This window comes from Camelina sativa, chromosome 17, assembly GCF_030686135.1.
Source record: "Camelina sativa cultivar CO46 ecotype springtype chromosome 17, ASM3068613v1".
NCBI classification, from domain to species: domain Eukaryota; kingdom Viridiplantae; phylum Streptophyta; class Magnoliopsida; order Brassicales; family Brassicaceae; genus Camelina; species Camelina sativa.
Window position 1 is genome coordinate 30,170,775 of NC_141896.1, and position 15,140 is coordinate 30,185,914.

Consider the following 15,140-nt stretch of genomic DNA (forward strand, 5'->3'; position numbering starts at 1 on the left):
AAACAATGCTCGTCCAGGACACCACACTCAACAGTCAGATGCTTCTAGACAGACTTGACGACTTGGAAGAGGAATGCGATAAGGCACTTCTGTGAATTCAGAATTACCAGCTCGCCGCGGCCAAGTACTACAACAAGAAGGTCCACAATCGACACTTTGACGAAGGGGACCTCATCCTCCGGAAGGTCTTCGAAAACACCGCCGAGCCAAACGTCGAAAAGATGGGGGCTAGTTGGGAAGGTCCATATCAGGTGTCCAAGGTCAACCACCCCAGTGTGCACGAACTTTTAACAATGAGCGGCGGACACAGATCGTGGAACTCCATGCATCTAAAGCGTTACTACTACTAAAAAAAAAAACGAGCTTGGCTACGTTTAGCTCGCTTTCTACAATTTCGAACAATCATGTAATGTGAACTACGAGTGGCTTGATCTCTCCTGATTGGAGGGTACGTAGGCAGTCCCGTCTGACGGGACACAGCTGCCAGTAATATAATTTCCTTTTCATTATCTCAAGCTTGCAAGATTTTACAAACCATTTGTAAGCCGTTATCCTGGCCCGATAACGACTCGACGTTCCGACGTGTTATCTAAGCCGAGTTGCAACTCGAAAAATAAGGGTAAGCCAATCATCATGAGTCGCACCTGATTTAAAAAGAAACATAAGCCGAGTCGCAACTCGCAAAAAAGGGGGTAAGCCGATCATCACGAGTCGCACTTGATTTTAAAGAAAAATAAGCCGAGTCGCAACTCGCAAAACAGGAGTAAGCCGATCGTCACAGGTTGCACCTAATTTAAAAGATTAATTAACCAAGTCGCTATTCGTAATAAGGATAAACCAACCATCGCACGTTGTACCTAAATAGTTAAAACGATGAAATATTAAAGTTGTGTTCAAGATAACGAAGGGTGCCGACCCCTAGCCCGGCAATAGTTCAACACGAGAGCCGACCTCATTACGGCACATACCCAAAAAAAAAGGGCAGGAAGAGAAGAAAAATAAACTGGACGAGTCACCACGCACGAGAAGTTCACTCGTCAATCCCAAGGTCGGCATTTGCAGGTTCGTCAAACTCCAGTCCTCCGAGTGTCGTCTGCCAAAAATGGCATGATTCTTGTAACTCCTTCAGCCTATCCATCGGGACGACTACACCCCTAGCAACCATCTTCTCGAGATAAGCGTAGGCTCCCTCGACACGGCTACTTTCGCAAAAGTAATGATCGGTGTTCTCCAGCTGCTTGATGTATTGGCGCAGCACGTCGACCTGAGTTCGGCAATTATCAAGCTCCGCATGTTCTTCGAACAGCCTCCTACCGATGGGTTCAAGATCACCCTCATTAAGATTAGACACTTCCGCCTCAGCCAACAACGCCTCACAGCGAGAGCGTTCTTCAAGCAATCGGTCCCATCTCCATTTCGGAATGAGAAATCCATCATCGATCAGAAGCTCAAGATGTTCCACAGTCCCGTCAACACGGCAAAATTGGAAATGACGCTCGAACATACGACGCGTAGCTGCGATATAATTCCTCAGCCTCCGAATCCGAGCGTGGTAGTACTCGATCTCCGAACGAATCACATCGTTGGATCTCACAGCAAGCCGCTCTCGCGCCCTCCTCAACCACGCCGACCTCGTCGTTACAGGCATCAGGGCAACCTCACCTATCTTACCAACGAGCTATCTCTCGGAAGTAAAGAGAAGAAACAGAATGGAGTATGCAGAGTTTGGAGAGTTATTTATAGAACGAAGGGCACAATTCCTTGATGACAAACAACCAGTCAGGGAGCTTTGGAAATCACGCCCGTTAAATGATCAACACGGGTCATAAAGACCATTGGTTAAAAAAGAGGCTAATGCAATAAAACCGATAAAGTTCAAAGGGAGCCGACCCCCGAAACACGACGACAACGAGCAAAGGGAGCCGATCCCCGCAAACGGCAGCTTAAACGAAAAACACACAACAAAGGGAGCCGACCCTTGAACACGGCAATCCGAAGTTTACGATAAAAACATAATGTTAGGAGCCGACCCCAATACAGCGAAAACCTTAAAAAACCAGACCGATGACCGGAGAATCCTCCTCGCATTCCTGGGTGGAGACTTGTTCATTTTGCTCTTCTCTCTGAGCGACGATATGCCCACCTTCCCCTTCTGCATGGATGACGACCTGTTCGTCTCGTCCTTCCACCTGGATGACGGCTTCATCACTCTGTACCTCCACTCCATCCCCGGAGATTTCCATCGCTAAGGTACTCCCCTGCGCCTCGGTCTTCCCCTCCTCCTCATCGCTGGATGCCCTGTCCTAGAACTCATGACGAACTTCCTCGAAGCCCGGCGACCTGACCCATTCCACCTCTGGAAGGGGAGTAGCAAAACACGAGGACATGTCAAAGTCAACAACAACGATATCGGGAATGAAGACCTGTTCAACTCCTCCTTAAGCTGAGCAGCCACATTGTCAACCCTCTCAATGACCCCGTCAACCAGAAGAGAGATTTGACCATCTGCGACGAGTGCCTCCAATATATGCTTATTCCCGACGGCCTGGTTATACTCCAAGAACTTCGGACGAGAACCTTCAAATGGATCAGCATAACTCTTGTGCTTCGATAAGAGCCTCTGAGCATGACCGACAAGATGGCGATAGGCGGAGAGTTTCATGTAAAGACAATAGTCTTCTCGACGCACCCGCAACCACTTCATTTCAGACTCCAGCGCCACGTTCAGCTCGTCACGCGACGACTCAGAATTCCCCAGCTTGACACGAAGCTCGTCCCTCTCGGCTACCAACCCCCCGCGACTATGTTTGAGTTTCGCAACTTGTTCACTTAGCTTTCGATTTGAACGTAGGGCCTCTGCCAGTTGATTTTTGAGCCACTTGACTTTGTCAGCAGAGTGGTCAGGACGCTCGGCAGCAGCAGCTTCTAACTCGCGGATGTTGCGCTCATAACGGGAAACCGCCCGATTGCTCGTCGCAATAAGCTGCAAAGCGGAAAAACTCGGTCAAAATGTTTAAGAAAATGACCGTAACCGTAAAAACATTCAAGGGATAAGTAAGCCAACCTCAAAAGACGTCTTCACAACATCTGTGACCGAATCCTTCTCCCTCAACCGGTCAACTGGTATAAGTTTCCCTGTACCGAAATATATTTTGTGGAATAGCTCGGTACAGAAGAGAGTGTCATTCGGGAAAGCACAAGTCGCCGTGGAATAACGGAAATCCCATTTGTAGTCCACCCTTTTTGCCTCTTAGCCGCTTCAGGAACAGACGAGCCCGCACCATCATGGACGATCCGCAACCTCGTTTCTTTTCCTTAAAGAAAGCGTTTCAGTCGGGGTAACATGACGCTTAGGGTGCGGAGAGTCTACGGCTTTTTCCCTGTGTGTGCCTCGGCAAGGCGAGCATCCTGCGATGAAACAGTTTTCTTGCCCGCTAAATGTTCGGGCAAAGGACCCTCAGAACGATCGTGCAGACGAGGAGGGTCGGAAAGTGGAGTGGGCGGAGTCCCAGTGGATCGAAGGAAATGAGCAGAAACGTCAGGAACCTCCAAGTTTAAACGCTCCATTTCCTGCCAATCGACGAGACATTCAAAAAAAAAAAGATAAGCTCGGTCACCCATAACTCACTCAGATATTTACTTGTCGGTTTAGAAGTTTTTGCTTTCGACGACGAAGTATTCCTCACTGATGTCTTTTTCGTCGCTCAAGTCGTCCCCGGCCAAATGTAAGGACCAGTCGACTTAATCTTGTCAACCTCAACACGAAAAGCAGCAGGGTAAGGAAGCAGACACCTCGGCACAAAAACTGCAAGATGACAACAAAGTTAATCACGATACCAGAGAACTGAAGTAAAAAAATAGCTACAGAGCACGTCGGCTACCGGGTGAAAGATTCCACCCAGAATATAAGGGAATTGAAGGATCTTCGACGACCCCCAGATCTACTTTCATGAATAAATATGATCCAGCCCAGTTATAAGTCTACGCCTTCGTCCCCTCGACGAGTACCGGCCTCCTCGAACCAACATAATAAACACCCAACAATTTATTTCGGTTTTTGGGAATAAATCGGGTGAGTTCCTCGAAATGTTCAACCAAAAGGTCGACCCCCACTACCTCGGCCAAAATAGAGATACCAACCGCATTCCAAAAAGTCGCCATTGCAAATTGGGATATCGCCATCTTACGATTCGCCAAATACGACATCAGGAAAGCATGAAGGGGAAATGTGACTGCACACTCGGTGAAAAGCTTCTCCGAGAGACAGATGTAACCATCTGGAACATCCCAAGGATGTTGACTTTCGTCCGGAATAACAATAGGAGGAAGAGGAGACAACCCGCCGAGTCTAACTGCTCTCTCAGCCGAATCAATATTAATAGTGGTCGGAGGAACGCATGAGAGGATGTGCCTCCTGGCCCCAGAAATGCGGGGAATAACCGGCAACGACCCACGAACGACGACACGATCCTTGGGAATACAAGAATCGTTCAGATCCTCATCAATCAGAGAAGGGATCGCACAAGGAAGGTGAGATGAACTCGTAGTCGCCGCATGGGAGAAAGCCCGGCGTTGAAGCTCAGCTAATAAAGCCGAATCAGAAGATGATTCAGAATGTGGACTCGTCGACGACCTCGGACCACCACGACTCGGCCTGTTGACGTCGCCAGAGTCCGAAGAAGTCGCTTGGCAAAGGTGGCTCACCGCAGAAGAATTGGAAGAAGCGGATCCGGGGGAAGTCATTATGGACGAGCAAGAAAAGAAGACGAACGATTTAAAGAAAGAAGAGAAGGAAATATACCTGGTGACTCGAGAGCGGAGGGTGACTCTTAGGCAAGATAAAGAAAATGAAGAAGAGAGGAGGTATTTATAGGAAGGAAAGGAGGATTCTCAAAGCGTAATCATTACAGCACGCGTTTGGTGATGGTACGACTTCTGGATTTCACGCGCGTCAGGAACCGCACACGATGATTCGACCTCTAGCATAAAAACTGAAGAATCTCACGCACGATCTTTCATTTCGTCCAGAGTAACCACCCCAACGATCGAGATTCAGAATCAGAAACCCTCCGGGCGAGCTGAGTTCCTACGCCGAGCCATCAAGGAGAAGACGAGTCCCCCGGACAAAGTTCTCCGCCTAAAGGCTACGAACTGGTGTTGAGGGGGGAATACTGTTGGGGGTGGATTCTCACTTCCACAACATGGCCCGGCCCAAAGTACATTGAAGCCCAAGAAATGCCTTTTACCTGGGAAGGGCATTTTGGTCCTTTCAGCGGACGAACCCACACAGATCCCTATAAAAGTAAGAGTACGGCGTCCTTGAACAAGGATGAAAAGATTGCTGCGAAGAGGAAAAACGGATAGAAGTAACGCCTGACAACTCGTCCAAGTTAGAATCGACGAGCTCACAGCTCGTCTATTGTCTTTGGTCCGTTATCTTTAACTCGTCTAAACCAAATTGTAACTCGTCTTTTTGTGCCCCAGCACCGATCTATAAAGAGAATTTCGATCTCCAATTTACCGAACTAAACATTCTAATTGTGACCGATTTGGACATCAACAGCTTTGCTTGATCGATGATTTTGTCAAGAGATTACAACAATTGAACCTCGCGTACAATGTTGCGACTGCGAGGTTTATAAAGACAGAACTCAGATGTCTCAACGACAAGAAGAAGAAGAAGCTTCACCTTGTCCTTGACTTGGACCACAGGCTTATCCACACAAAGTTTGTTTGAGACCTTTCTAAAAAGGAGAAGTATCTACTCGAAGAAGATGATTCAAGGCTAGATCTATGGAGATGCAACGAATATATGATAAAGCTACGACCTTTCTATTAGAAGCCAAGAAGCTTTTCACCATGCACGTTTACACAGTGGGCAGTTCCAGTTACGCTAAGATGGTGTTGAAGTGGAATGATCCGGATAAAGTATACTTTCGAAACCGAGTCATAACTAGAGAAGCAAGTCCTTACTATAAGACACTTGATCTTGTTAACGCTGATAAGTGTAGAGTGGTGATTGTGGATGATACGGTTGATGTTTGGCCTTATCACCAGATACAAATATTTCAGAGACGCTGGTACAATGTCGGAATCTTACGCAGAAGAGAAGAAAGACGAGAGCCGACGCAAAGGATCAATGGAATATGTTTTGATGTTCCTTAAACATGCTCACAAAAGATTCGAAGAGGAGTTAGATTGTAAAGATTTGAGGCCATTGATACCTGATCCTTGCACACAATGCTGCTTCTGACTTCTGACTGAGAGTAAGTAAAAATATCTTTATAAAGATGCTCAAATCCATCACAATAATTTTATTATATCCAATTTTAAAGCAACTGTGCAAACAATATCTAATCATATTCCTGAGCATTGAATGAAATGAATTGAGTTGAGTTGCATAGACAAGATTTTTGAAAGATAAAACACACCTAAGGAAATTTGATATCACACGCCACCACATGGAAGGCAACACTTTTTGCCAATCTGAATAAAGAACCATTGTAACAGGTCTGGTTGATCATCTTCATCCTTTTTCTCAGGTGAGGACTCGGGCAGTGGCAGCTTCGGTGGCAAATGCCTGTGGAATGCATCAACTGCTGCAGCTACACCATCCTCGTTCCCTAGTACTTTCGCTAGTTCCATCACTTGTGATTTCACCTGAAAGCACAAGAGATTCGTGTCCTATGATGTCTGCGCTTTCTAGAAGACTTAGGATATTATTTAGGATGAGATCTCACTTGTGAGACACATCAAAGCTAGAGATAGTGAGATACTTTGGAGCTTTGTTTATCGTCACAAAGCTTTACGTCTTGGGTTTTGTATGGTTCTTTTGATTTTGTAATACAGAGAGCGTTTTGGTTTTACTTCTATTGTGATTCATTACTCTTAACATCCTAATTACTGGGCTTGGGAAAAAAGGGAAAGCAAGTCTTGTTTACCTCTGGTTGTAGCATGAACCTTATGGAATTACTGAGGTTCTCAACGTTGAGCTGAGCTATCGGTATTGGCGCAGGCCCAAGTCCTTTCTCATAGATCCTGTCACCCCAGAAGAACTGATCCCCAAAGAATGGCACGATTGTTGTTGGACACTGCAGACACAAATGTAATAGGGAACCATTAGTTCTTTTATGAGGTCAAGAAAACTGATAAAGATTCAACCACAGGACACGTTAATGATCGGTATGAAAAGTCAGACAACCAGATTTTCAAAATTAAAATTCTTTACCCCTGCTTTTAGTCCAGTGGCTGTGGTTCCAGCACCACCATGGTGAATCTTCATATCCATAACACAAGAAAAAGCCTCAATTAGAAAATAATATCTTCGGAGACATAAATGTAGTAATAAAGTGGGAATAATCTAGGGAGGGCTTACCACAGCCGAACATTGAGGAAACAACCAATCGTGAGGACAGTCCTCCAAAAGGAATACATTTTCAGGAACTTCAGTAGCAACTGCAAAATGTTAACTGGTAAAAATGTATCCTGAATCCGTAAAAGCAAGAAGAAAACTGGTTCAGGCACAGAGAGCCAAGACAGAAGGCACAGAAGCTGCTTACGGTTTCCAAGGCCACCCCAACCTCGATCAACTATCCCTCTCTGTTCTGTATCTCTCAGTGTTTCCAGTATAATGTCCATTATTTTTTTGGGATCATCAAGAGGCTGGTTGTGTAAAGGAGAAGAAATAACAAAGCAACAATACTGTGAGCTAAAGCTAGTGCATCATCAGTTAAACAATCAAGACGGACAAGGACCTCAATTTAGGGAGATAAAACTATCGATAAAAATACAGTAGAACTGGTATGATACGCTTCAAGTTGATAAAGTTTAACATGCTGCAAATCAAAGATTTTAATGTGACCGCCTAACCAATACTACCAAGATTCACTGTCAACACTATGTCCATCATTGAATATTACCAAAGAGAGGAACCCATTATATCACTATTAAGGGTCTTGCCTTACCATGCTCCCAAAACCAATATATATGGGCGGTGATCCTCTTTCTATCCAGTGGCTAAACTCTTCGCGAGGTTGGTACTTTGATCCAAGGTTCAGGAAACAATAGCCAACAACATCGACTAAAGGACCCCAGTCTGCATATTAGTTGAACAAAAGCATAATCTTTCAGATATCTATCAAAGAAAATATAATGAGCTGAGACTCAAAGAATATTACGAATGCAAAATTTGACAACGCATGATGGTCTTGCCATAGCCAGAAGAAGAAAGTATAATGCAAAATGGTAGCAAGGAAACATATGATAAACCTGAAGAGGAATAGATGTACAAGGGAAAAGGCTGTGCTCTTACCACTTGGTTTTGGCACAACATGGGGACTCCACATGTAACCAGTAGGCAAGTGCGAAATGGAGCCATGGTATGTGCTGAAATATGCGATAGGTGCAAGGTTTAGCTTCCTCTTCCTAAAATCATTTATATATGTCCTTATGCTCCACCATACCATCAGATCAACAACTATATATGATAGCTGAGACAAGAAAATGTCTTGAAAGAATCAGCCTCAGAATGCTTTTAATCATTTTTAAAGGGTGGGCATATTCATAAGAAAGAACCAGTTAAGGCCGCACTACATAATAACATTACCCAATATGCAGCACTCTGAGAAACACGCGCCAAAGGGTGGGGGAATTCATGAGTTGGCCTGCCTACAGAAAAAGGATGTAAGAAAGCATGAAAATAAATAACACGTTTAGGCTGGTGTAGACCCTGAGATTAAAACGCAAAAACGTCAACTCACGTCCATGGCATTGTGAAAAAAATGTGAATTGGTACTCCAAGAGCTTCAGCAACATGCACATGTCCTGCAATTAGAACCAAAAACATATCATCAGCTTAAAGGAGGAATGAAAACAACCAAGTATATTTGCTATAGAAAAGTTTAGAAACAATGAGGTGCTGATGAGTAAAACATTCTGAAGTCGGTGAGGGACTTACCATATGCAGGAGGATTTGCAATTATTGCTTGAGCTCTGAAAGAGGTAGCAGTTTCCATATCAGGCTCTACGCATGCCGGAAGAAGAGACTCTATAATTGCCTTCAACTGTTTTCTCTGTTTTGATATTTCTGAAGGCCCAGAAGGAATCAGACCTTTATTTCTAGCCATATCTACATTCAAAGATACTCATAAATGTCATTTTAATAATATTTCCACATGAAGAATATTTCTGACAGCTCATCTGTGTTTCCATATAAGGCTTTCATCAGAAAAGAAAAAAACGAGAAACAAAAGGATAAATGTATCATTTAGTGGAGGAATTATATACATGCAGCTAACTCTCTGGGATCACCACCCAAGGGGTAGAACTCTACTCCAGCAGACCGTACAAAAGAGCGGAAATTTGCATGAGTTGCCAACCTAACACGATGACCAAATTCCTGCAACGGAGAACAAATATTATGTCTAACTTTAACCTTCCTCAATCACTCAATGTCATGAAAAATCTATTCAAAATGTCTGACTAAGAATCTTGGGTACCTATTCCCTAGCTCTAACGGAAATGAGCCAAGAACATATATGAGGAAGTGATGAAGAAATCAAACTAAACTAAAAGTGTAGGCACATGAGCCTATTTAATAGCACAATGCTTCCCTCTATACATCTTAAGTTCAAGATATGATACCTGGAGGCGCTTTGCCATAGCCAAAAAAGGCTGCACATCACCTCGAGTTCCAACCACAAGTATAACAATTTTTAACCTTGGAATGGATCTAAAGGACTCCGTTAAGGACTTTTCATATGTGATTGTGGACTGCCCTTTCGTTGGCTCGAACTCCCATAACTCCGATACCGGAGTACCGTTATCTATAACTTCCACTCTCCCGTCATTTTGTATTCTGACTAGCTCAACAATGAGTTTTTGCTGGAACCACAATATATTAACAAAAAGGAATCATGAGAATAGAATAATGATTTCAGTGTACTGCATCTGAGAAACATATCCTAGTGATTCATACAGCACAAAAATAGAATCCAAGATTAATACCATGATGAGGCAATTGGCAATAATAAGATAAAAGTTATTCTTATGTTCATGCTACATAGCCATAGAAACAAGTGGATGGATACATGAGGGTTTAGTTTCCTACCTTTTCCCGCTCAGATAATCTATCCAATTTTAGATTATGACTTGCAGGAGACCCTTTCTCTGTCAAGGACCGAGAGTACTTAATCTCACTGTCATCGACTAGCATATCGCCATAAAGACCAACAGGTGCAGTTCCGCAGTGGTCTAGTCCTACAAGAAGATACAATCTTGATCAGTGGTTATACTCTATTTCAGAATACTGGTAACACAATGGAGATCCAAAGTCCTGGGTGAATTATGCAGATATAACAACTGGTTCAGAAAGTGGAATGACAGAAGGTTGAATAGATGAGAGAACTAACCCCTACGCCAATCAGAAGAACGACCAGAACCTTCAGGAGCAGTCTCTACAGAACTAGATGTTTCCAACAAACTCGCTTTCTCGCTGTGTACACCATTATCTCCATCAGAATCATCCTTCCCAGACCTGTTCCCATCCTCTACTTGTTGAAGTGGATGATCAAATACATTACTCGCCATGACTTTAAAAAACTGAATTTAACTAAACAGCTCTCACTGCCCCCAATTCCCACACAATCATCAATTGCAGCAACAATCTATACTCACTAACACTCTCCTAATACGATCAAAGGCGCCTTGTAGATGCTAATGTCTCTTGCTGGAAAACGCTGTAAACAGCAAAACAAAAGTTTGAAGCACCGACCAGTCAATCCTCAGGTACAGAAGAAAGTTAGCTGCACTTTATACACCAAAAAGGCAAATAAATATATATATGTATATATTTTAAACAAATCGGAAAAAGAAAGGTTTATCTAATCTCAACCGTTTCATATAAAACGAGAAAACGCAAGAGAGAAGATCATGGAACAAAAAGGTCGGTCTCACGTTTAGCGCGAGAATGAGATTACCCACCACGAAAGAGTCAAGCTTTACTTGTAGAACTCAAACTATAACACGATTTCAAAAACAATTTAAGCAGAATTCAATCAAAAACAAAGTAAAATGCAAGAATTGAATCGAGGGTTCATCAACAATGGCCTTATAGAATGAAAAAGATTGTACCTTTTTCTTTTACCTGAGTGAATAAGGAGAGATATTGATTTTGTGGGTATCTCTGTGGAAGAAAGATTCTTTCTGGGTTTGGATAATTCGAGGAGAAAGGGAATGATGATGATGGATTGAGAACAGAGAAACTTGAAGGTTCCAAAGGCTTTGGAGACTTTTGAATCAACCAAAATGTGGTGAGACCGCCGATGAGATATTTTATTAATAATTGCAGAAAATAATACTAATAAATATCCATCATTAAATGTATAGTAGCCAATGCCACCGAACCAGATATTAAATTGACAAGGGGAACTTGGATTAATTCTAAGACCACCAAGTTATCAAGATACTACGGCTCCACCTATTGGTAACAACAACAACAAAATGAAGAAATAGAACAATGCAAAACGGAATAAACAGTTTTATGAGGAATGAAAGAAAAATATGTAGAAAAGGAACAATATAGTAAATGGTAACCAAACAATAAAAATGTTTTTTAAAATATATTAAATATTAAACAAATCAAATTTCAGTGATAATATTAATACTACTTTTAATGTATATATAATGAATTTTATATTTGATTTCAAAATTAAATTTGTAAATTAAATTTTAGATATGTCATATTAAATTTTAATAATTAATTTTAATCTACAATTAATTTTTAAGAATAATTTAAAATATTTTTAGTTAAGATTAGTTTAACATGAAATTCATATCAAAAATATTTTTTCTATCAATACATTGTGGAAATATGAACATTATTTTACTACAAAATTGAAATATTATAAATAAACACATTTTTTTGTTTATTTTAAAATAAAAAAATGAATTTTAATATTTGTTCTTTTTTTTGTTCCATTTGTTCCTTATCAACTTTGGAGAGGAACATTTTTGTTCTATTGTTCCTTAATTTTTTAAGAATGTAGAGGAATGTAGAGGAAAAAATATTACTTTCAAATGGTAAAAAAATTGTGGAATAAAGAGGAATGTGATATTCCTCCTCATTCTTTTCCTAAATTGTGGTCACCAATTGGAGCTACGACTTTTCGTTGTAAAAATATGCTTTTCTTTCTCCTTAATCCAAAAAAGCAAAAGCATCATAGACTGTTTGATTGTTGGAGGCAAAACTTAAACCACTTCTCTTTTCCCTAAGATCCGGCTTACGAAATGATAAATGTGATTGTTGCAAATAAGTTTTTATGATCAGGTCGGTACGCTCCTGATCAGATTAAAATCAAACCATTCCGCTATTTTCTACTATTCACACAATTGTCCAATATATTCCATACCAATTCCAGACCAACTCCAAACCAATAAAACACATGTTAGAATGCAGTGAACAGTAACTCTATACTAAAATATAACTATTCATCTATGAGAACTCACATGCATATGTCTGTACGACCGTACATCCGTACAAGGAACCAAGTTGGGCCGTCCGTACAGATGAAAGGGCCAACGAATCCAGTCCATGAACAAAAGCCTTCAACGGTCGCTAACCCTCTATAATCTTCTCATAGAGCCGTTAGGTGAGTTGATGCAAGTGGGAGATTAAGTCAAAGTCACATGTTTTTCTTAAGAAGAGATGTCGCTATCTTGTGGTTAATTGTGCATAGAATCTTTGTAGGATATTCCTTTTGTAACTTGTCTATATGTAGTTTGTAACCATGATCTAAATCAAGTAAGAAGAGAGAATTCTCTTTCTCCATTACACTCAATACTTCCGATTTCTCTTTACACTCTCTATACTACTTTACACTTCTTCACTTTGTTCTATCACTACTTGTTACACAAGTAATCACTTTGTTCTTTCTAAACTTACATGGTATCAGAGCGAGTTTGTTCCTCACTCTAAATCTCATACCCACTAAACTCTTCCGCTTCAATTTTTGTTTCGTTCTTGAAAGTATTTTTTTCTTTACCCGTTGGACAATAGTATTAACCAACGGATACTTCGACATGGAAGGCAACAAGACCTTGATTGTACCAGTTACTCTCAAAGGAGAGAACTATCTGTTGTGGGCAAGAACCACCAAGACAACACTGTGCGGCCGAGGGCTTTGGACCCACATTACTTCAAGTGAAGCTCCAAAGGAGCCACCAACCCAAGAAGGCAAAGAAGTTGTCACCAGCGGTGAAGACAAGTGGTTCCAAGAAGACCAAAGTGTTCTTGCCATCATTCAAAACTCTCTTGATGCTCCAATCCTTGAAGCATATTCCTATTGTGAAACCGCAAAGGATCTATGGGATACTCTCCAAAATGTCTTTGGAAATGTTACTAATGTCAACCGAATCTTTGAGATAAAGAGAGCCATCAATAACCTCAATCAAGAAGATATGGAGTTCACTAAACATTTTCGAAAGTTTAGATCTCTCTGGGCTGAACTCGAGATGCTCCGACCAGCGACCATAGATCCGGCGACCTTAAATGAGAGGCGTGAACAAGACAAGGTGTTCGGCCTACTTCTCACCCTGAACCCATCTTACAATGATCTCATCAAGCATATTTTGAGGTCGGAAAAGCTCCCAAGTCTTGACGACGTGTGCAACCAGATCCAAAAGGAACATGGCTCCATGGGCTTGTTTGGGAGCAAAGGAGAGCTTGTAATGGCTAATAAGGTGGAGATAGCTTCCGCAAACAAAGGCTACTACAGACATGATGAAAAGAATCCACCAGTTTGTGACCATTGTAAGAAGGTTGGTCATCTTAAGAGCCGGTGCTGGATTATCCACCCTCATCTCCGAGCTAATCGCCCTACGACTAACTGTGGAGGACCAAGAGCCCATCAAGCTGCCATGGTGGGAGAAGCAACGACTTACGAGCCAAACCAGCAAGTCTCCGGAGGAAATGGAACGGCCTTAGCGGCTTCTTCCGAGCTAGTGAGGAAATCAGACCTTGATGCACTCATCAAAGCCCTCAAGGAGGCCTCCGGTAACTCTTACCTTGCTTTAAAACCGACTAAACCGCTTATTGTTGATTCTGGTGCATCTCATCACATGATTAGTGATTCTAAGTTGATTAGTGAAATTAAACCTGCTAGTGGAAATATGATTATAGCTAATGGTGAGAAGGTACCAATAGAAGGTATTGGAAACTTAAAGTTTTTTGATAAAACCTCTAAATCTTTCTATATGCCTAGTTTTACTTCAAATTTACTATCAGTTAAGAAAGCCACCACTGATTTAAACTGTTATGCAATATTTGGGCCTAATGATGTATATTTTCAGGATATTGAGACAAGTAAAGTGCTTGGTCAAGGAGTCACTAAAGATGATATCTACTTGCTTGAGGACTTGAACCTACCATCTTCTAATTTATATTTTTTTAGTTCGATTATTGTTAAAGCAAACAATGCTATTTGGCATGCTAGACTAGGACATCCTCACTCTCGAGCCTTAGAACTTGTGTTTCCAAATATTTCTTTTAGAAATGATGATTGTGAGGCTTGTATCCTTGGTAAACATTGCAAATCTGTTTTTCCTAAGTCCTTGACTATTTATGAAAATTATTTTGATCTAGTTCACTATGATGTATGGACATCACCATGTCTATCTAGAGAAAACCAAAAATATTTTGTCACTTTTATTGATGAAAAATCTAAGTATATACTTGGTTAACCCTTCTTCCTTCTAAAGATAGGGTGCTTGAAGCATTTATTAGCTTTCAAAATTATGTGACTAACCATTATAATGCAAAATTAAGATTTTAAGATCAGATAATGGTGGGGAGTACACAAGTCATGCCTTCAAACAACACCTTACCAAACATGGCATAATTCACCAAACAAGTTGTCTCTATACCCCACAACAAAATGGTGTAGCTGAAAGGAAGAATAGCCATCTCATGGAAGTGGCAAGGTCTATGATGTTTCACACCAATGTTCCAAAACGTTTTTGGGGCGACGCTGTTCTTGCTGCATGCTATCTCATCAATCGTACCCCCACAAAGATTCTCCATGATGTCTCTCCATTTGAGGTATTAAACAAAGAAAAACCCACCTTTGAACATTTATGTGTTTTTG

At 41.6% G+C, this 15,140-nt stretch overlaps 1 protein-coding gene and 1 pseudogene across 11 annotated transcripts; one reads left to right on the forward strand and one right to left on the reverse strand.

Moving 5' to 3' along the window:
• Positions 1–4,744: 4,744 nt before the first annotated feature.
• Positions 4,745–6,265, forward strand: LOC109129943 (RNA polymerase II C-terminal domain phosphatase-like 5; annotated as a pseudogene).
• A 34-nt stretch (positions 6,266–6,299) lies between these two features.
• Positions 6,300–11,529, reverse strand: LOC104757917 (sterol 3-beta-glucosyltransferase UGT80B1). 11 transcript variants are annotated; one of them, XM_087494886.1, is made up of 16 exons: positions 11,144–11,529; positions 10,892–11,015; positions 10,410–10,807; positions 10,109–10,257; positions 9,643–9,882; positions 9,286–9,397; positions 8,957–9,127; positions 8,760–8,823; positions 8,606–8,663; positions 8,312–8,489; positions 7,965–8,095; positions 7,560–7,662; positions 7,376–7,455; positions 7,229–7,276; positions 6,942–7,091; positions 6,300–6,660 (listed from the first exon to the last, which is right to left on the reverse strand). In XM_087494886.1, exons 3-16 carry the CDS (start codon positions 10,585–10,587, stop codon positions 6,448–6,450), a joined length of 1,875 nt encoding a protein of 624 aa, XP_087351012.1. In that variant the 5' UTR covers positions 10,588–10,807; positions 10,892–11,015; positions 11,144–11,529; the 3' UTR covers positions 6,300–6,447. The 11 variants fall into 11 exon arrangements, with proteins under 11 accessions (XP_087351012.1, XP_087351009.1, XP_087351010.1 ...); XM_087494883.1 differs by having other exon boundaries at positions 10,410–10,802; positions 11,131–11,383; XM_087494884.1 differs by having other exon boundaries at positions 11,131–11,383.
• Positions 11,530–15,140: the final 3,611 nt, after the last annotated feature.

Excerpts from the sequence above, each read along its gene's own strand:
- LOC104757917 (XM_087494886.1), bottom strand. The coding sequence starts at position 10,587 with ATGGCGAGTAATGTATTTGATCATCCACTTCAACAAGTAGAGGATGGG. Across the intron at positions 7,456-7,559 it reads TTGGGGTGGCCTTGGAAACC|TTGCTACTGAAGTTCCTGAA; the intron begins GTAAGCAGCTTC and ends AACATTTTGCAG. Across the intron at positions 6,661-6,941 it reads GGTTCATGCTACAACCAGAG|GTGAAATCACAAGTGATGGA; the intron begins GTAAACAAGACT and ends TTGTGCTTTCAG.